Genomic DNA, 22,500 nt, shown 5'->3' on the forward strand with positions numbered 1-22,500 from the left:
GGAAGACAAAAATGTGGTTTGTCAGCAGAGTGTTACATACAGCCTCTGGAAGTATGCATAGTCTCTACCCTATAGCAACACTGTAGACAGCGGACTAAAGTTCATGGCTGGGCTGGGCTGGGCTGCGCGGAGTGAGGAAATGTCAAATTACTGTTGCCTGGTGACAAGAGCGTCGCCCGCTGGTGCCCTCCAGCTCGGAAGGCTGATGAACAAGCCACTGTTAGCATCGCGGCGCTAGCATCACAGCCAGAGCCAGCGATGGACGACCACTGTAAACTAATGTACTCAACACAACACGAGTCAGTACATACTGTGCACTGACTCGGAAGTAGAGCTCGGGGCCGGCGGTCAATGAAGGATGGATGTCCAAGGACCAGCTGTTCTCCTCCTCCTCCTCCTCCTCCTCCTCCTCCTCCTCCTCCTCCTCCTGGAAATGCTTGTCAACACAGCTTTACAAAGACACCGAGAAATGCTACAAAAACCCTAACCCTAACCCTATAAAGAACCATATATGTAGTCAGGAGTTACCTGGAGCAGGTGTGTGTGTGCACACTGCACTCTGAACTCAAAGTTCTGGAGAGGTAGAGGTCCCCTGCGGCGTCTCAGCTTCCCCCTTCATCGTGGTGACGAGGTTCAGCAGGAAAGCCTGTGCCTCCTGTCAGAAACCAGCAGGTCAGGTCAATGTGTTCGCTGCTCAGACGATGCAACACACGAGAGATAAGGAAGTCCTCGGACCTTCGCAGAGTAATCCCCTAATTCTAGTTGTGCACCCCAAACTCCTCTTGATGCACCAGAGGAGTCGCCGCTTGCCTTTGTAAGAGCTCTGACCCTGCCAGGATTAAAGGGGTCTGACCCTGCCAGGATTAAAGGGGTCTGACCCTGCCAGGATTTAAAGAGCTGGCAAAATAACGTCCGCGTGGGTGCCTGGCTACAATCCTGACGGGGGAGAGACTGCTGTGGACAGGGTTTGGGGGATTGTGATGCAGTCTGGAACAATCCAGACTTCCTGTTGGAGAGTCAGAGGAGGGGAGGGAGGGAGAAGGAGTCGTCTGAGTCAATGGCACGTAGGAGGAGAAGAGAGAGGGGAGGTGAAGAGAGGAGAGACTGGCAGACTGAGAAAAGGGAGGGATGAAGTAGGGGCTACAGGAGGAGAGGGGAGATTAATTTGATGGGCCCTATAAAACCACAGAATGACCAGGGCCGTTCCACCACCAGGTGTTCCTCCATGTTCCCCAATGGACACTGTTGAAGAAAGCAGCATTTTCATTAGGCTATTTATACTATGATGTCTTATGATTAATAGGGAAAATATCTTGAGTGATCATTAAAAATCAATCAATTATGAAAAACAAGCTAAACAAGTTTTAACGACAAACTAAATGGATAAAATAAGGCCCCTGGCTTCATTGTTAGATGCAAATATCAGTATTACTTTGGAGGTTTTGAAGGTTTTTCCGTTTGACATCGTTTAGCGTAGCAAGTTAGCAGTTGGCGTTAATTGCAAGAGTTTTGATTAAGATGTAATTGTTGGCCTACCTGCATGGAGCAGCATCCATTCATATGGGCTACTCTCTACAATGGGTAGCCTCCTGGGTTTAACTAGTGATCTTCAACTCAAAAATAATTAGCAAAGACAATTTTTACAAATCGCTTTAGCATGGCTCTCTCCGCCTCCGGCGTCTGTGGGTGGAATGATGAAAGTTCTGCTCTCCTGAGTGCCACTGTTGTCAGTTCCATTGAGTCATCATCAGTATTCAATCAATCTCTCATTAAACTGAGAGAAAGCATAAACTGACTAAATGTATAGTTTATGGTTTGTTAAAGCCGAAGAAAATAGAGTTCAATATCCCACAAAATATGTTTTCGTACCATTGCTTTGAGACTTTGCATTTATTTTTGACATTTATCATTTTTGCTCAGACCTGATCATGCAGCAATCAAGAACGTAGGCCTTAGTTAAATAGTTAGACTAGTTAAAGACTTACCAGAAGAGCTAAAACAACAAGTTTGCTCTCCTCTCTTGTTTTCAGGACTGTTGCCAAACTACGTGTGTGTGTGTGGGTGGGTATGTGTGTGTGTGTGTGTGTGTGTGTGTGTTTAGTGTCAGTGTATGTATGGGCATGTGTCAGAGTTTGTATTTGCATGTGTGTCAGGGTGTGTGTGTGTGTGTGTGTCAAGTGTCAGTATGTGTTTGTGTGTGTGTGTGTGTGTGTGTGTGTATGTGTGTGTGTGTGTGTGTTGGAGTGTGTATCAGTAGCGCCCACATTGCTGTCATGCTTGCAAAGCAATGTCACACTGGGTCTTCTCTAACACCCACCGTCCCCACACTGTCTGGGAGAGGGATGTCTGCATCCACTCCCTATCTGCCTCTGAGAGCCAACAGCTGTGTATGGGAGTGAATGGTTAGTTTTTACGATCAGCTGTTTTTATCTGCCTAATTGTGTCAGACATGCTGTGTCTTTGGGTATTTCATCATTTATATAGCCTAATGTGTTGTATCGAAATGCAGCAATGAGCAATAATGTGTGCGTTGAACGTGTGTGTGTGACTGCTGGTTGTTTGTCTGCTTGTGTGATTGTGTGTGTATGTTTGTCTTGAGGAATGATAAATGATGCTGTGTGTGTGTGTGTGTTTGTGTTTGTGTTTGTGTGTGTCTGTGTTTGTGTATGTCTGTGTGTGTGTGTGTGTGTGTGTGTGCGTGTGCGAGTGTGTGTGCGTGCGTGCGTGCGTGTGTCTGCGTGTCTTGCCTGCATGCATGTCGTGCTCAAATGCTTGCGTCAGTCCTTGTTCGTCCCTGAATAACCCACATGACTTTCCAGCCGGCAGACTGCCTGGGGCAGCCTACCCTCACACCCCCCTCTCACCCCCCAACCCAAACAACAGGCCAACACTCTTTTCGCTTACAACACCTCACACAACTAACCTAGTTGCAAGTACAGCGCAATGAGATCAATAACTGTTTGGCTTCTCTGAGGCTTATGTAGCCGAGCGCTGCTTCAGACCCTCTGCTTTGACAGGGTTCCTGCTATCTCTGCTCCGGTGGTGACGTGAGTTCTCTCCGTGTGTCCGAACAGGTTCTGTGCAGGTACCCTGGGAGAGGGCCATCTCTCCGAACAAAGTGCCCTATTACATCAAGTAAGTACATTCAACAGATGTATTCGTGTGTGTGTGTGTGTGTGTGTGTGTGTGTGTGTGTGTGTGTGTGTGAGCAGCCATGTGAGTGTCTGATTGATCATGTCCCCGCTTGCCGTCCATCTCACAGTCCAAAGCCCAGGGGTACGTAGTGTGATTTTTGGTTCATAGTTGCAGGGCGACCCAAGAAAAGAATGGGATGACATTGTTCATTTTTTTTAATAAAATGGAAGAAAGCTCATGAGGCCGGGCTGTATGTTTTCACTGGCTTCGTTTATAGGAACGACGCAAAAAATCCAAAACCTTATTCGGCATCAGTCCCGACACGTTTTGTGGGCTTTGGGCTTCACGTGTAAATAGTGTCACATAAAAATGATTTACTTGTTATCTGCATTCTTTTAAATGTACAATTCGATACATTGTATGCTCTATTGACCTCTTTTATAGCCTCTCTTACCTGAAATATTGATTGTCGGTTGATTGTTTGACGAGGGTTAGCAAGCAAATGTGTAGGGTATGGATGTGTGTTTTAAAAGCCTCCTATCTACCTTAGATGCGGGTATTGCACCGGCTTGAGTGAACACACAAGCCTCAATGGTAGCGAAGAACACTATCGGAGTACTGTAAATCCGATTTCCCCTGGCAGCGTTCTACTTCACTCCTTATCATTTCCTGTACAGCCTTATCTCGAAGTGTGTGTGTGTGTGTGTGTGTGTGTGTGTGTGTGTGTGTGTGTGTGTGTGTGTGTGTGTGTGTGTGTGTGTGTGTGTGTGTGTGTGTGTGTGTGTGTGTGTGTGTGGCTTTTAGTGTATTTCTTTGTGTGAATTTCCGTCTTTACGTGTTGGATGTGTGTAGGTGTCTGAAAAGGCCTTTGTTTACGTGTGCCCATGCAATTATGTGTGTCTCTCCAAAGCATTTCTTTTGCACCTCTGTAGAGTAGTTCAACGTGAGGCAGATGGTTGATTGTTGTTGTGTTTAACTGCTATCAGTAAAAGTACTAAGTAGTTGTACCCTCCTCCCTCCCCTACTCTCCTTATTCTTTATGGGCTGTACCCCTGATGATGGTGGTTATATATACATATCTGACAAGGACTCCAATGGATACCAATCAATAAGTGCTCTCCCTGCTAATGAACAAGCGTTTCCGCGAAAACCTTCCCCAGCTCCTTGAAAAAACGTCCTGCTTTGTTCGGTTTTATTCTTTAGTTTATTTTCTTTGATTCTTTTCTAAGGTACTATTTATCATTTGATACATTCCCCTCTGGAGCAATGGCCAGTGCTCCCGTCTGCTACCTGATGTGGGTTGTGAGTGAGTGCATGCTCTGGGCCTGTTGCTGTAAAGCAGTGTGTGTGTGTGTGTGTGTGTGTGTGTGTGTGTGTGTGTGTGTGTGTGTGTGTTTGTGTACACTTAGCTTGTGTGTGTGTGTGTGTGTGTGTGTATACACTTAGCTTGTGTGTGTGTGTGTGTGTATGTGTTTGTGTATACACTTAGCTTGTGTGTGTATGCATGCATGTGCTTGTGTCTGTGTGTTTGTGTTTGTGTCTGTGTGTGTATACACTTTGTGTGTGTGTGTGTGTGTGTGTGTGTGTGTGTGTGTGTGTGTGTGTGTGTGTTCACATTGGGTATGTGCTTGTGTGTGTGTATGTACATGTTGTGCGTGTGTGCTTGTGAATGTGTGTGTGTATATACATGTCGTGTATGAGTGTGTGTGTGTGTGTGTGTGTGTGTGTGTGTGTACACATCGTATGTGTGCGTGTGGGTGTGTATATGTACACATCGTATGTGTGCGCTTGTGTATGTGTGTGTGTGTGTGTGTGTGTGTGCACCATGTGTGTGTGTGTGTGTGTGTGTGTGCGTGGGGGGGGTGTCTCCACTGGAATTTAATGAAGTGCAGGTGCAGTGTCTCTGTGTGGTGCCTGTTTCACGGCAGCCAATAACTCTTCAGCAGCGCAGCGCAATTACACGTGGAGGCTGAGACGCATCAGCTCCGATGCTCCTAACGTGACTCCTGTGTCGTGTGTCACCTGCGTCGCTTTCTTCACAAGCCTGCGCTCAGTGTGTACCAGTGTTCACCTCCGTCCCACGCCCCCCTTTGCCCTCAGTGATACTCCTCCACCGTCACATTCTTTCTGTCTTTCTATCTCTGTCTCTCTCACTCTCGCCCTCGCTCTTGCTCTCACTGTTCTTCTGATCTTTCCGTCCTATAACTGTACTCCAATCATGTTTTATTTTGGCTACATCTCTTTTCGCCGCATGCTTGCTTGTACTCTCTTGATCTCTGGCTCTGGATCTTTTCTGCCTCCCCTCTACTTCCATTGTTCTGATAGTCTCTGCTTCTGTCTCTATCTATCTATCTATCTATCTCTCTATCTCGCTCTCTCTCTCTTCCTCTCTCTCTCTCTCTCTCTCTCTCTCTTTCTCTCTACCTCTAACACTCCTTCTCAGCCATCAAGCTCAGACCACATGCTGGGACCATCCAAAGATGACAGAGTTGTACCAGGCGTTGGGTGAGTTTGTGTGAGATGAAGTTGCCTCAAATCCTGAACACACCACCCTCATGGGCTTTGTTTGTAGTGTGTGTAGATATTAAAAGATGAAATGTCGATATAAGAAATGTTTGATTGATGATTTATTGTTTTTGATCCATACCACCACCATCGACCAAAACAACTTAATTAAAATACAGGCTTACAGAACATCAGAACTAAGAAGCATCTATTAGAAGAAAGCCAATCCCGTTGACTTATTAATCAACATTTATCTACGACCCAAGAACAAGGCACTTGTTGATCGCTTTGGCGTTTACTTCCACGTAGTCGCAATAAAATTGTGATTAAACGGCTGTCGTTTTTGTTCAGATCCAACACAGGAAGCTGGCCGATGCAAGGGTGTGTGTGTGTGTGTGTGTGTGCGTGTGCGTGTGCATGTGCGTGCGCGTCTGTACGCACAAGGGCAGTGGTGACAACCTCATCACCGTGTGCACATTACAGCCAAACTATGTGCTCAGATAACATCTTCACCCTAGCTGTGAGCTCCGTGCCGTACACAAGCCCTGGCTAATGACTAGGGATAAACAGAGATGGAAGGGGGGAGGAGGGAGAGGGGAGGAAGGGGAGGAGTAGGAGGAGGAGGAGGAGGAGGAGGAGGAAGAGCAGAGTGGAAGGGCGGGTGCGGGCAGGCGGCTGAACATGGTGGGCTCACTCTTGGCGCACGGATGTGTGTGGCCGTTGTCCCTCATCGTGTTATTTACTCTAATCTCTTTTGTTATGTGTGTGTCTCTCTCTCTCCCTCCCCCTCTCTCTCTCTCTCTCTCTCTCTCTCTCTCTCTCTCTCTCTCTCTCTCTCTCTCTCTCTCCCTCTCTCTCTCTGTCTCGGTGTGTCTCTCTCTCTCTCTCTCTCTGTCTGTTTTCCCATTAGCGGATCTGAACAACATCAAGTTCTCGGCGTACAGAACGGCGATGAAGCTGCGGCGCGTGCAGAAAGCGCTGAGACGTACGTGATTGTCCCGCTGCCTTCCTCCAGCTTTGATGATGGATTAATTGAACAACCGAACAAACAACCAAACAAACGATCCAAGGGCCGGGCCGTACGGACGGACGGATATTCAGAATGACCCTTTCCTTTCCTTCTTTCTTTTGTTTAATTTATTTATTCACTTAGAACCGAAGGGTAATAGTAATAGCATAGTAATAGTTAGAAAATCATAACTACAATTTTTTTTTATTAATCGATGATCAATATTAATGTAAATTAATTTGTTTTCATTGGCCAAATCAGCACACTTTTACCCTTTTCAATGTATTTATTCTCATTCATTTTGTTCAGAATGAACATTGGCTATCTGAACCACGACAGATCTCCTGAACTTATTTCAGGCCACTTGTTGATGGTGGCCTGTCTATTGGGTCCTTCCTCTCCTTTGTCCGTCCGTTCCTGGATCATTGACTGTGGTTACATGGTCGGACCAGATCAACTTATCATGGAGTAAGCCATATAACGATGTTGCCACTCGACGGGGGGGCTGTCACTTGTCTGAGTATACATACATCGGATCAGATTCCAATAATGGTCGTAGACCTGGCTGACTCCGCTACGCTAGGTGGCGCTGTAGCCCTTTCAACAAGTGGTACTAGAGCCATTGTCATGGCCAGCTAATCTGGGCTATGAATCGCTCCATTTGCTTTCCTAAAGAGAAGAAAATGGGGTGCAGCTAATGGTTGAAGCGTAGAAAGCCCCATTCAGGGGTCCCACCTCCTGGTTGATAAATCCTTACCCAACCCCTCTAGCTGATCCACCTCCTCCCCCTCCTCCAGCTCCTCCTCCACCTCCTCCACCTCCTCCACCTCCTCTGCCCGCTGCTATTTATGACCCTAATATCCACTCTCCTGTCCTGGCGGGCTGTCATACGTTTCCTCCCTCGTTTCTCACAACCGTTTTCCCTCCCTTCCTCCGCACGGTCTCTCTCGTCTCTTCATTGAATTGGCTTGAATGGAAACTCTCTGCTCTAACTCTGTCACGTCCGCCGCCTTCTGGCCCGGTGACCCCGCGCCCCCGCTTCAGTGTGGGCGTCTGATCTCATCGCCATTCATGTCTGTCACTGCCTTTGCTTCTTCTGACCCTGTCTTCTTTCGCCTCTTTTGCCTCCTGCTGTGACATCCTCCATCCCCTTCTCCGCTCTCATCCTCTCTCTCTCTCCCCTCTCTCCTTCTCAATTTCTGTCTCATTACACCGTGCGTGACCCATGAAAATAAAGCACTGGTGACTCTCTCTCTCTCTCTCTCTCTCTCTCTCTCTCTCCCCCCCCCCTCCCTCCCTCCCCTTTGACCTCATCTTTCTCCACCAGCCAACATCACACCTCTCTCCTCGGGCCTCTGAGGCCCTATTGTTTTTATCCGGGACCTTAGGTTACTGTGATATCCAGAGAATATTAAACTCTCTTCTCTCCTCCTCCTCCTCCTCCTCCTCCTCCTCCTCACACCCTATTCAACTTAATGAAGTGGCGCCTGCTACATCAATCGTAAATGCCCATTATATTTCCGTTGCGGTTCGGCCCTCTGTAGAGCTAGCTCAGGCTAGCATCTCTCCGGAGTTGCCCCTGTCTCATTAGTGCTCAGATGTAATTGTAGTCAGCAGCAGCAGCAGCCAGCAGGGAACTCCCCGCTTTTGGCCTTGGTCACAGGGGTCGGGTTGGCAAATTAGTTTAAAAGAGCAGCATCTAATTTGCGTTGATCCTCGGGAAACATCTGGCAGCACGAAAGTGGATAAAAGGAGCAAAGGTGGACGAGAGATGAGCTGCTATTTTGTTTGCTGGCTCGGGTGGGTGAACAAATTACATGTTTTCTATGGATGTGTGTCTGTGTGTATGTGTGTGTGTGTGTGTGTGTGTGTATTTGGGTGAGAGATTATTTGGCTTAATGTGTCCTTCTGCCTGTGTGTGCGTGTGTGTGTGTGTGTGTGTGTGTGCATTGCTGTGTATGCATGTGTGTATGAATTGTGACTGTGTGTGTGTAAGGTGACTCTGTGTATGAATGGTGACTGATTATATGCATGGCAACTTTGTGTGTATGTACGTGTGTTTGTGTGTGTGTGTGTGTGTGTGTGTGTATATACATATCGCACCAATCCTTATATGTGTGTGTGTGTGTGTGTGTATGTACGTGTGTGTGTGTGTGTAAGTATATATATCGCACCAATCTTCATACGTGTGCATGTCACTGTGTGTGTGTGTGTGTGTGTGTGTGTGTGTGTGTGTGTGTGTGTGTGTGTGTGTGTGTGTGTGTGTGTGTGTGTGTGTGTGTGTGTGTGTGTGTGTGTGTGTGTGTGTGTGTGTGTGTGTGTGTGCGTGCGTGCGTGCGTGCGTGCGTGCGTGCGTGCGTCTATGTGTGCGTGTGTCTGTGCGTCGACGCAGTGGACCTGGTGGCGCTGGGCAGCATGGCGGAGGTGTTCCGGGAGCAGGAGCTGCAGCAGGGGGAGCACGTGATGGACGTGGTGGAGGTCATCCACGCGCTCACCGCCCTGTACGAGCGGCTGGAGGAGGAGCGCGCCGTGGCCGTCAACATCCCGCTCTGCGTGGACATGTGCCTCAACTGGCTGCTCAACGTCTACGACAGGTGGGCGGCAGGGCGGGCCGCCGGCAAGGGGGGAGTGGGCGGGGTGGGTCAGCCTGTGGGTGATCTTCACGTACTCTGCTCCCTCTGCCTGGAACAGTCTTCATAAAAAACTAAAAAACAACACTAAAATTGCAGGAACTCATCACTATTAACGATTTTAAAAATCGTCCCACGAGTTTTTTAATGGCAAAGTTTGGAGTGTGCAAATGTTTCAGTGCATCGGGTGTCATCATCGTCACACAATCGTTCTTTTAGTGTGTATCCGCCTCCTGCTCCTCCTTCACCCTCCGGACCGTGTTTGTCTCTTTTTCTCATGTCTCTTTTTGCGCTTTCTTTTTAGGTTTGTCTTATCTTTCACTATATTTGACTGCTGCTATATTTGGCCAGGCCTTGCTCGAAAAAAGAGGTCATCTGAGCTCAAGCAATTCTTGGCCTGGTAAAATTTATTATGGTTAATAAATAAATCAATAAATAATCTCAGGTGCAGCCGTCCGAGCACAACTTCTTCGGTGGGGGGGGCGGGGGGGGGGGGGGGGGGGGGGGGTACAACAGAGCCCGGGTGCCGCAAGCCAGGAACTGCTGCTGGGTGTCGGGGTGAGGCCTTGTTTCCTGTTTTGCTACGGAGGGATTATACCGAGGAGGAATTCATGGCGCGAGAGTGGATGAGTCATATGGGGGTTTCCGTGCATTCGTACAGCGGGGCGGCGGTTTGCACGGGGTTGATTTGAAACAGACTCTATTTCACGGTTTACCACGGTCGGCCCCAGTTTGTTTTCGCCAATCAAGCACTTTGGGGATCCCTGCCTCTGTCTGGTTTGAAACAAAACATGGAGCGGAAGGAAGTGAAATTCCCCGTTCACACAGATTTCGGCTTGTCTGCCGTCAGACTGTTGATGTCGGTCTACAGTCTGATTTGTGAGTCTAGTCTACAGATCTAGGTCTCTAGAAAAAAACTAGGGGCATACATGTTTTCTTTAAAAAAACATGTATGTTAGTAATTATAGGGGGTCAATAGTAATTCTAAATGAATATATATCTATATATTTATATAGATATATATTCATCTATATATTTATATATATATATTTATATAAAATAGTAATTATAAACAAAATATAGATGCCATTTCAGTGAGCTAGCCAACACTTTTTTTAATATATATATTTATGAAATATATATATATATATATATATATATATGTGTGTGTTACAATATTGCTGCTGCTTTTTGTTATTTTTTGTTATGTGAGCTTTATCCAGAGAATTGCGCCAGGATGACCTTGTGTTTGCACGGCGCATTTGCTAAGTACAAAGACTCAGACGTTCTCCTGGCCAAAGTGCCTCTCTGGTCTCTCTGGTACCGGGGAATCACGGAGCCGCTCGGCTGCAGGCATCTCTGCTCCAGCCCTGATGTGGGGACGCCAGGGATGCAATCCAGCACATTGAGCTCTGAGTCGAAGCAGCCTGAGCTCCCCCTGCTCCTTGTAGCGTATCTAATGTCTTGTACACAGGCCGCCACACACTAATACACAAATTACCGGTCAGGCAGGCACACACATTTGAACACATACACAGGAACAAGTCAGGCACATACAACCACAACAAACACAATGCACACACACACAATATGCTCATGCTCCAAAAATGTAATACTTCAATCACTTGAAAGCAATGCGTGTGAAGACAAGCACTGTCCTGTGTCTGTGTGTATAGCGGGCCAATGGTTACTTTAATGCCTTGTTGCACCGGGATCCATAGAGAGCTACTGAGCGGTCAGCACTCCAATCAGGCTGGCCAGGGTCCAATCATCACAACAGAGGAGACTCAGCGGCAGTCCCCCCCCCGACCCCGCTCCCTGTTGGTCCATTCACGGCCTCCCTTTTTCAGCCTTTCATTCTTTTGGGTGGTAGGGAAGGTGGGGGTCGGTTTGTGACCGATCGACCGCCTTCCTCTGCAACCCAGAGAGCGCAGCGGTGTCGTATAGGGAGCACAGAAGCACCACTTTGTTTCACTCTTCACCTGCTAATGATAATGACAGCGTCTGCATCCTTTCAGCTAATTATTTAGTGCTTTCGGTTTTTGTCTTTTGTTTCTTTATCAGGGTCTTTTTTGTCAGTAGAGGTCGTTTTCTGTTTGGCACTTCTTTGAACTCGATGGTTTGGGGGCAGAAGACTGCTATTGTCTTCTTGTGTGTGCATACAGTGTGTATTTATGGGTGCACCACAAGGGTTGATTTAGCACTACTGTGTGCATTTCTGTGTGTGTGTGTGTGCTTGGGGGGGGGGTAGAAGGAGTGCTGTGTGAAGCTAGTGCTGCTCACAAACCTTGATGTGTGTGCACATGCGTGTTTGTGTGTGTGTGTGTGTGTGTGTGTGTGTGTGTGCGTGCATGCGTTTCTGTGCGTTTGTGTGTGCGTGCGTGCGCGCGTGCTTGCTAAGATACGTGCGTGCCTACATGTACGTGTGTGCATGTGAAAAGTGTCAGCGTATTTATGGTCCCTATAAAGCAGCCAGCGTGTTCTCTGTGTGACTCTAATGTTCTCAACCGGGCTCTTATGGCCCAGGATGAGTGATGTTTATTTAGCCCTGTTATGTGCGCCTCTTAAATTAGAGCTGCAAACTGTCACTTTGGTCATCTTGTAACTTGCTCAGCTCCGCCAATGCTGCCGCAGTGTCGTCAAATTCTGAAATTGAAACCAAACTGAATAAATATGTTTACTTTACTCCATTAACGTTGACGCCCCCCCTGACAAGATTAATATTAATTCCTTTTTCCTTTCATTAGGCGATTGAAACATTTCCATAAGCCTGTGTTTAGCTACGTATTATGGCCCTGTTAAACATAGCAGTTTGAACTTGTCGCTGGACTTGTAAGTACATACTACTTAATTGCTTCCCTGACTGGGGGAAATTCTCTAATATGGTTTCACACACTGAACGGTTCAGCATGAGCCGCATCATTTCTGCTCTAAATGTTTCCACTCAAGTCTCGACTCTACTCAAACTGTAGAATAGCAGTTGTTGTGTCTGAACAATTGGTTACATTCGGTGTGTTCTCATTGGTTGTCTCTCTCTTCTTCCACCAGCGGTCGGAACGGGAAGATGCGTGTGCTCAGCTTCAAGGCAGGCTTGGTGAGCTTGTGCAAAGCAGACGTCAAGGAGAAATACAAGTGTGAGTGTGGCACACCCCCATCTGTCTAATGGGTTCCATGCAGGGAATGCAACCGCCCACACGCTCGCTCTCTCCCTCCCTCTCACTCTGACTCTCTCCCTGTCGCCCTCTCTCGCACTCGCTCACACAGAGAGATCCAGGAAAATCATTCCTTATCTCTGTGTCACCCTCTTTCTGTCTCGCTCTCAATCTCCCCTGACCTTTCCTACATTTTCTCCTTCTTCTAAACACTCATGTTCCTTCTGAGAAATCGAAATCTCTCTCTCTCTCTCTCTCTCTCTCTCTCTCTCTCTCTCTCTCTCTCTCTCTTTATATACATATATACTGTATATATATTAGCTACTTCCCTGTATTCTATAACATACGGTTGATTCCGCATCAGTATGAAGTACTGTAAGAAGACTGGTCTATCTATCTATCTATCTATCTATCTATCTATCTATCTATCTATCTATCTATCTATCTATCTATCTATCTATCTATCTATCTATCTATCTATCTATCTCTCTCTCTCTCTCTCTCTCTCTCTCTCTCTCTCTCTCTCTCTCTCTCTCTCTCTCTCTCTCTCTCTCTCTCTCTCTTACATACATAGAATGGCTGTCCGATGACGTATTTCCTATATTTGATAGCGTATGGTTAATATTCTGCATGGGGTAGTGGAGGTTTGATTGATTGCACTGACTTAATCGTGGCAGCTTTTCTCTGTGTACAATCAGAGCTCTTATATTATTATAGCAATCTGTTAGTACTGCACAGCGTGTGAGTAAAACCAACCATGGGGAGCGTGCGGCCATTAGAAATTAGCAGAATTGGAACCAGTGTCGTTGATTTAGCTGGACACAAGTTGACGAAGGTAGCAACCCAGTACTTAAAGCCCTGCCAGGCTCATGCACACTTGGAAAAGCCTCGGTGCCGACTCATATTGGAGTGAATGGCAACTGACTCTAATTGAGTCTTTAATTGGACGGCTGGTTAGAGGGATAAGCCAACGTTTTTCTGGGATCAGCCAGACAATTACGGTGGCCTGGGCACGTTTGACTCTGAGATTGATCAGATGGTGTTTTTGTGTCTAGCACATTACTTCTCGTGTGTGGGTTGACTCGCACCAGATGAAGAATTGATTTGATTGCGATGACAGTTTTTTCCCTCTCTTCTATCTAGTAGCATTGATCTGTTAACACCTCTCATCTTGAGTAGGCTTGCCTCGACCATTGTATTTGTAAAATCGATCAATCAATCAATCGTGTGTGTGTGTGTGTGTGACTGTGTGTGACTGTGTGTGTGTCAGTGTGTGCGTGGGCAAGGCCTTCTCTATCCCAAGAGTGATCTGGCTTCAAAGAGAATATGAAATTGAGACGTTAGGTACTTCTGCTCTCCAACAGACATCCATTTGTGATGTGTCACAGGTTCTGAGCTGGCATGCATAACAATCCAACTCAACAATGATATCGATAAGACTGTTGAGAATATCCTCTGAGAAGCAATTCCCGCTATCTCCAATACTAAATCCTTCTAGATCCCTCCTATACTTATCTTTTTCCCACTCGGACAGTCAGTGTTTTACTCTGGAGAATGCATGGTATCACCGATCCAAAGATGGTGGTTTGAGTGGGTCTCTGAATAACAAAACGGACACAACACACCTTCATCCCCCATCTGTATCTCTCAATCGTAATACCCTGTGTAGAGTGAGCTGGATAATACTGCCGACACTCATTTCATTATTCGTAAACTGTTCATCAGGAAACACTCTCATTCCATTTTCATTCCTAACTTTCTGCATATTTCCCCCACCACCACCTCTCTCTGTCTCTCTCTGTGTCTCTCTGTGTCTCTCAGAGATGTTTTATGTGTAAGTGTTTATGCCAGTTGTCTTCTCTGTAAGGGGCAGTTTAATCTGCTAGAGGCGGGAGTGAGGGAGAGAGACAGAGGTTTAGACCGGGGAGAGATAGAGGGGGAGCAGCTCGTTCTATTTATACTGGTATGGTGAAGCATTTTCACACGCCTGTCAACATTTGTCTCCTTGGTGACAGTCAGTCAAAATACTCTTATTAAGGGTTCTCAATGCAGATAGTGCTATACTAATTCACTTCCTTATTCTGAAATGAAACCAGCCAGGACATATCTCTCTCTCTCTCTCTCCCTCGCTGTCTCTCTCGCTATTGTTCGTGCTCCCGCTCTCCATTTCTCTCTCTCTAGAGATTTCTTGGTCTTTCTCTTTCAATCTATCTCTCCCTGTCTCTCTTGGTCTTGCTATCCCTCTCGATCTATCGCTCCATCTCACCCGTCTCTCTATCCGTCTCACTCTCTCGCTCTAAGAATGCAGCATTATTCTTGGATATAGAGACAGAACACTCTCAACATGTACTGGGATTGTTACATACGCACACATCTTGTTTTTTTGTGCATTACTTACATTTCAAAATACCTTCCACTTTTCTCTATTTAGCCATTGGCTGAGAGCGCCCTTACAGTAATTTTTGCATATATATATATATATATAGCATAAAAAAGAAAATGTATATTAAATACAGCTTTGCATGAGCTTCCCCTTGAACGTAAATGAAGTATGGTGCTATACCGTTTGGTATATATATTTATATATTATATAAATGTAGTCTCTTCACTTCCACTACCTACCTAACAGACAAAGGTTTTAAAGGAAATGACTGAGCACAGAACATTTGCTGTGCAAGCATTTCAGTTTCATACGTTTCAAATTTCGCCTTGTATTCAGAGGGCATTTGATAAAAAACCCATCTGGGTCTAAAAGAAGCAACAGAAGGTTTCCATCCGGAACATTAGCGCAAATCATTAGCGCTAATCGACACACACACACTCAGAGATAACACTGGTCCATAGGCGTGCGTGCGTGCGTGCGTGCGTGCCTGTGTGCGTGTGTGCATGCGTGCGTTTGTTCATAATGCGGTGTTCCCCATCGCAGGAACTGCAATCTATCACTTACGGGTCACCTTGGCCCTACTGAAGACTCCCCTGATCACAACAATGACCTGAACCAGTGTGTGGTTTGCAGACTTGTTCCGCCAGGTGTGTGGACCGGGCGGCCAGACGGACCAGCGCCACCTCAGCCTGCTTCTCCACGAGGCCATCCAGGTTCCCCGCCAGCTGGGGGAGGTGGCGGCTTTCGGGGGCAGCAACGTGGAGCCCAGTGTGCAAAGCTGCCTCCGCATGGTGAATACACACACACACATATATATATATATATATATATATATATATATATATATATTTGTATCTGTATGCAGACGCAGCATGCAAACGTTCGCGTGAGTGCACCGCACGCATGGTTAGGTGTGCTTGTTGTGTCCGGAGGGATGCATGCTGGGAGGAGGAGGAGGAGGAGGGGGAGGAGGAGGAGGAGGAGGAGGAGGGAGAGGAGGAATATGTGTTTCTGAGTGCGATAAGGTGTTTCCGCGTTATGCTTTTTGATCGCATGGCCTGGTATGTCGCCATGACTTCAAAGCTTCAGTCTCCTAGCGTGTGTTTTTTCTGACACACAATTCGCCGTGGCTAATGATCAACCCACACGTCTCCCGTAAACACGGGCTGGTAAACACACTTGAGGCAAGTTGTTCGAGTTTCATTTGTGACGCGCAGTGGTCGCAATTTAAGAAGCGGTTCAAAAAAAAGTAGAAGGAGAACCGCTAAGACAGAGCACGGATGCATTAGCCGGCCACTTTTCGGCCACTCTGAAGAAAGCTTGGCCCCGTGAGAAGCGCTGGTAGAAAATAGAATGCTGAGGAAACGCAATTAGTCACAACATAGACGTACAAGGTTGCGGAGCTCACTCTCAGAAGGACATCGCTTCCCCTTAATGAGGACGCCACGTGCCGGCACCGCCAACGCCTCTTATCTCCTGCCCGACACGGCACAGGCTTTTTGTTTCCGCCTCGCATTGGCTGTCCTCTTGGTCGACGTAGGGGGTCTGCGTCACATGAACGGCGTCTCCCCCCTCGTCTCCCCCCCAACAGGCACTTACCTCAGTAGTCTCCATGATTACGGATTTGGTTCGGCGCTGGCCTCCGTGTTTTGGAGCCCTGTCGAAAACCTCCTAATTACCTGGCTGTACTTGCCAGCTCCTGATTAAGCGCACTTTATTCCCCTCCACGTTTTCTGAAATGAGCTGCAAGCTATGATTAAAATCAAAGCTTTTCTTTTATGTTTTGGCTGTACCTCTTTCATGCGCGCGGATGAAATATCCCATGTACAGCTAAAAGGTGGAGGGACCCATTTGCTCTTTTATCAACAGTTTTTAATTCATTAATAAAGTCAATTAGCAGGATGATAATTTTTAACTCATTAAGCATTTCTGCTCTACAGGGTGTCAGCCACGGAATATGCAATTAAGATGATTATGCACCCGATTTACACTTCTCTTCATTTAAGTCCTGATCCTCCTCTATTCCCGTAATCCCTGTGGGGGAGAGGAGGAGAGAGGAGATACCATATGGGGTTTGATCAAGCAGATCTTGTGGCTTACAATCGGGGTAATGTGTCCCCAGCATGAGGCTTTGGGAATATGAGTCTCTTGGAAAAAACTATGAAATGGAAGTTTTGACAGTGAGAGATGGTTTGGTCATTTAGTTAAACTGCTCCCCATCTGAGACAGGGCGTCCTACCAGCTTTGAATCCCCAGTGGGGGCTCCAGGTGCTGGGAGCGGGGGGTAGCCTACGCGTCTCCCACATGGAGAGAAAAGCTGTCTACTCAGCCACTCAGAGAGAGAGAGAGAGAGAGAATGTAAGAGTTAGAGAGAGTTAGAGAGAGAGAGAGAGAGAGAGAGAGTGAGAGAGAGAGAGAGAGAGAGAGAGAGAGAGAGAGAGAGAGAGAGAGAGAGAGAGCGCGCGTAGAGAAAGAGATGGAGAGCAGAGAGAGAAGAATCGCATCATTATCCCCAAAGATGGTGCACTCCTGCATACTTCACATGTACTTCCATGTGCACACAGGCTCTCTCACACACACATACACTGCACATTTATTATGCTGCTTTGCATGAGCAGAAGATAAAGCCCCAAGGGAAATCTACCTCTTAATACAGCTCTGATGCAGACTTAATGAAAATTTAACACATCACAGCTTTTCAAATCCCTACTTCCCTGGGATTTCAACAAGTTGTCTTTGACTGGAACACATGCAAATAAATATTACTTAGCAGTATTAAAGCAAATGATTTATGAATGATTTATTTATATTACTTGATTTGTCATGGCATGTCATGTCTTGTTGGCTGTATATTCCTGCTATTTGAAATTAAAACATTTATTTGGTTACTCTTATCCAAAGCGAATGAGGGAATACAAGTCATTGAGGAGAGCAAGTAGGGGTTAGACACCGTGCTGAAGGACGTCTTGGGAATCTCACCCTGTACCTCTCGGCGAGTACTCGCAGTGCTCCAGCTGCCTGCATGTGTCCTTTCTGCCGCCCAAAACCCATCGTCTTCATCCATCCCTTTTAAACCCCTCCCCCCACGCCCACCCCCACCTAGACTCTCGCAAAGCAGGCAGTATCATGAAGAGAGCCTCCCTCCCCTTCCTTTCTCATTAACCGCACGTATCTACCACCCCGGCTCCGTTCTCGGGGGGGGGGGGTCTAAACATACAGGATTGTTAACCGGGATCCCTCTGTCTCCCCCTCTGACTCTCCCCCTCTCTCCCACCAGGCCCCGGGGAAGCCAGCCATCGAGGTGTCTCACTTCCTGGAGTGGATGAGCCTGGAGCCCCAGTCCATGGTGTGGCTCCCAGTGCTCCATCGCGTGGCGGCGGCCGAGTCGGCCAAGCACCAGGCCAAGTGCTACGTGTGCAAGCAGTGCCCCATCAAAGGCTTCAGGTACGGGGGAGACCTCCAGCAGACCTCTCACCTTGATTTAATGTGAGCCGAGTTCCTCCAAGAAGGCAAGGTTTGACAGCGTGGTATATGATTTCATAAAGGGCGTGTCAAGACAATTGGCGTCAATGCCGCCGTGATTAAGGAGCGTCGCGTGGCAAGGATTCAGCGACAAACGCCTCCTGTCACGTAACGACGCGACAAACGAAAAACAATATAGCTCAGAGCCAGTGGAGCAGAGCAATGGAGCCGTCTCTTGTGCAAATCAAACGCAACAAAGACATCTTCACTTAAATGCCGGTTAGCCGTTCATCATTGTACGGCAGATTGTACGGCAGATCATCATTTATATAATTCCATTTGTGAGTCGATGCCGCTGTTATGAAGACCGGGGTATAATGGAATAAAAGTAAAGTTTTGATATGAATGTTTTTATTGACGGTGACAGGTACCGCAGTCTGAAGCAGTTCAACGTGGACATCTGTCAGACGTGCTTCCTCACCGGGCGCACGTCCAAGGGAAACAAGCTGCACTACCCCATTATGGAGTACTACACACCAGTAAGACCCTTCTCCTTCAGCAAGCGCTATAAGCACGGTGCTACAAAGCCCTATAACGCACCACAACAAACCGCAAGGAAATCTGTATTCTGCAAGGCGGCGGGCGTCCCGATTACAAGGCTAATGGTGTTGAGCACGCTTAGAAGACCACTAAACGTACGTGGCTATAATATTTAACGATAAGCACCAGGCTGGTGCGCACGTTAAAGGGCTATCTGGAGCACACCTGGGAACTGGTTGTGAACCGCTCCCCCCCACCCCCCCCCCCACCCCTTCCTGCGTCTAATGCAGCCTCGACCCCTCTCACACACACACACACACACACACACACACACACACACAGATCCCGGTTCTTAGTTGATATTCCAGGGCAGTACCAGGGCTATTTCTGGGAGCGGGTGTTGGAGTATGTGGGGGTGCACCATGCCAGGTATCTGCCATAATCAATGCTGAGCTCTGACGAATGGCAGAAGGCCATGGGCACTGTGATTTTCTTTTAGTGGACCCAGCGTTTTAGAGTTATAAGTTTTAAGTGGAGCTCACTGGATATAGTGTGATATTTTTTCACAAGCCGGGTCGTGGGAGAATTCAGCAGCGGGGTAGACGGGAGGGGATACTAAGGGGTGGAGAAGCTTGTGAAGGAGGAGGGGAGGACGGGGGGAATCAGAGATTTGAGGGGTAATGGATTCTTATAGAGAGGAGAATAGAGAGGAGGCATCTGGAGGTGACACAGAGCGCCTGAGGGAGAGGGATGCTGGTTGTTGGAGGCAGAGAAACACGCACTGTCGGCCAGAGTAACAAAAGGAAAGTATGAAAGAATAAATATGGGGGAGATGCTGAGCAGAAATAGTGCTGGGCACAAAGAAAGAGAGACCACAGAGAGATAACTTGTGATCGCTTAAAGGGAGGGAAATGGCAGACGTGTGAAGTGGAACAGAGTAGAAGATGGCTGACGGCTGGGCTGGCCCTGTGGGGGGCCTTGTTTCAGATAGGCTCGTCTGGGAGAAATGTTTTCCCCCGGCAACTTTGGAAATAACTCTTAAGCGCTACAGTTTGTCCTCTCTCCCTCTCTCTGCTCTCTCTAAATCTACTGCTTCTCCCACACCTCCTACTCCTCCTCCTCCTCCTCCTCCTCCTCCCAACCCCCATCGTCCCACCACCTGATCACACGGCAGACCACCTCGGGAGAGAAGATGAGGGATTTCGCCAAGACTCTGAAGAACAAGTTCAGGTCCAAGCAGTACTTCAGCAAGCACCCTCAGAGAGGGTACCTGCCTGTTCAGTCGGTGCTGGAGGCAGAGAGCGCCGAGACGTGAGTCCCACACGCGCTGGCACGCATACACAGAGACAGACACACACACACACACACACACACACACACACACACGGTAAGTTAAAAGTCCCATGACATACCACCAGGCGTCGGTGTGATTAGCCGTTACAAGCCGTTTTAGAAAATCGGGCTCTTCTGACATCACAAGTGTCCACCTAGATGTGTGCCGGATAGATGAGCAACGTTTGCTACAGTCCACTGGGTGGGCTGGTAGACTGATCTATCCAGCATACATCTAGGTGGACACTCCCACTTGTGATGTCAGAATAGCCAGATTTTCAAAACGGCTTGTAATGGCTAATCACACTCACACTCACACCAGAAATAGTCCGCCAAAGACATTGACGTCGCTTAGCAACCGAGTACGCTGGGGTTGATAAGTTACTGGACTACTTGCGGAGTGATACGAGAGACGTGAATCACTCCACTTTCCTTGACAGCGGTCATTATATGCTTAGCGTCATTATTGAAAAATAATTCACCGCCAGAAGTCGGGAAGGCCCATGCAAGTGAACGGAGTGTTCCACAGCATTGGGAAGAGCCGTGTATTAAGGAAAAATAATGAAATCAGTATTACGCTAGCCTGTGATGAAAACATAAATATGCTAGCTGCCAATGTTGCATAGCAACCGCCTCGCACCATGTGCAGGCAGCAAGGAAGGCATATTGTACTTTTTAACATTATTATTTATTTATAAAAATAGCCTTGAGGCCATGGTATACGATTATAACAATAACCATATACCACGGCCTGTTGTGAGCTATTGCTCAAATAAACATACATGAAGACATGCATACATGCATACATGCATACATACATATACTTAATTAATACACAGGATTAGATGTTATAATCCCTTGTGCCAAAAATCCAAGGAAAACACATATTCAGAAGCCCCTGCCCAAACTAACCTTGCAAGCACGCTGGCCACTAAGCTACCAACCAATGGTGAAAAACACAAGACAAATGGCCCAACTAACAGAAATATGCAGTATGCAGCATTTCATTGGGGTTATCAAGTGGGCACCCTCTTTCACCAATGTTTCATTAGGTTAGGACCACGACACCTCCTGAGGGCTTAACAATGAAACCAGCGTCCTGGAGTCATACATAAACCAAGCTAAACAGACTCCTTGTAGACGATATTAATACCTAGAACAATTGTTACGCAAATCCCAGGCGCAAATTCAAATGATGTGGGATGAGTTCTGTGGACAGTTCTGGATTTTTAAAAAGCATCAATGCCTAATTTTATATAGTCCTCGTCCGGGCAAGGGAACGTACGCTCAGGAATCAGTCTCTCTCAGAGCTCCGACCCAGAGCCTAGAGTCTAATGAAGGATGTCACCAGGAGACGGCTGCAGAGCTATGCTGTTCCCAGGATAGTCTTCCAAGGCAATGCTTATCTGCTCCACTTAATTTGTTTTTGTGTTATTATTCACCCGCAGGCCTATGCTGCGATTTTCTAAATCAAACTGAATTAAATTGAATCCAAAATTGAATCCAAATTGAATTATTGAATAACTTTCTATGTGTCCGTCAATTTCCCTTTGATGTTTGTCGTGGAATAAAAGATCTTTCATGTAGGTGTTTGGCATGCACTCTATCTCAGAGCTGAGGAATTTGGGAGGACGTGAGCATGCATAATCCACTGACCTCAAGAACGTGAAGCCAATTATGCACATTATTACAAGCAGGAAATAACTGTCTGCAGTTCTGGCTACAGCAAAAGTCTCTACTTAAGCAGTGCAGCTCCATTGAGTAGTGGCAGGCAGTTCCACACACTGACCGATGACCTTGCATTAGCGTGGACACGTTGAGCACTAGAGCTCATGAACGATTTCGAGGGGGTTTCTTTAACTTGAGACTTGTCCATGCATAATGTAAGAATGAAATGCTCACACAGAACGCAACACACACACACACACCTGCACGCTCGCACATACCCACACGCACACGCGCACGCACGCACACACACACACACACACACACACACACACACACACACACACACACACACACATGCATGCACACACACATACATACACACAGGTACACATAGATACACACACACACACACACACACACACACACACACACACACACACACACACACACAGGGGAGCCAATGGGATCGGTGGAAAGTATGAATGGTTGGAAGTTAATGCTCTGTGTACATTTGGTACAGAAAGTATAAAAAGAGTAGTTGGAGAGTGAGTAAATGCCACAGAGATAGAGAAGACAGATCATGTTTAGGTTCTAAGTGAGACTGATTCTAATTTAGAGCCATTCTCATGATTAGCTCTATATCATGCATTGCACAGGGCTAATTTACATTTAAATAAGGTTAAT

General features: G+C 47.0%; 1 protein-coding gene across 2 annotated transcripts in view; it reads left to right on the forward strand.

The window, feature by feature from the left end:
• Positions 1 to 22,500, forward strand: part of drp2 (dystrophin related protein 2) — a 77,948-nt gene that overhangs the window by 37,799 nt on the left and 17,649 nt on the right. For both annotated transcript variants that reach the window (XM_084469295.1, XM_084469294.1), the window contains 9 exons: positions 3,075 to 3,135; positions 5,579 to 5,640; positions 6,551 to 6,625; positions 9,042 to 9,243; positions 12,328 to 12,413; positions 15,448 to 15,605; positions 18,092 to 18,258; positions 18,704 to 18,815; positions 19,991 to 20,127. In XM_084469295.1, the coding sequence (XP_084325421.1) occupies positions 3,075 to 3,135; positions 5,579 to 5,640; positions 6,551 to 6,625; positions 9,042 to 9,243; positions 12,328 to 12,413; positions 15,448 to 15,605; positions 18,092 to 18,258; positions 18,704 to 18,815; positions 19,991 to 20,127 (1,060 nt within the window). The remainder of the gene's footprint in view (positions 1 to 3,074; positions 3,136 to 5,578; positions 5,641 to 6,550; positions 6,626 to 9,041; positions 9,244 to 12,327; positions 12,414 to 15,447; positions 15,606 to 18,091; positions 18,259 to 18,703; positions 18,816 to 19,990; positions 20,128 to 22,500) is intronic.

This window comes from Micromesistius poutassou (assembly GCF_964030765.1).
Source record: "Micromesistius poutassou genome assembly, chromosome: 6".
In the NCBI taxonomy this organism is placed as follows: Eukaryota; Metazoa; Chordata; class Actinopteri; order Gadiformes; family Gadidae; genus Micromesistius; species Micromesistius poutassou.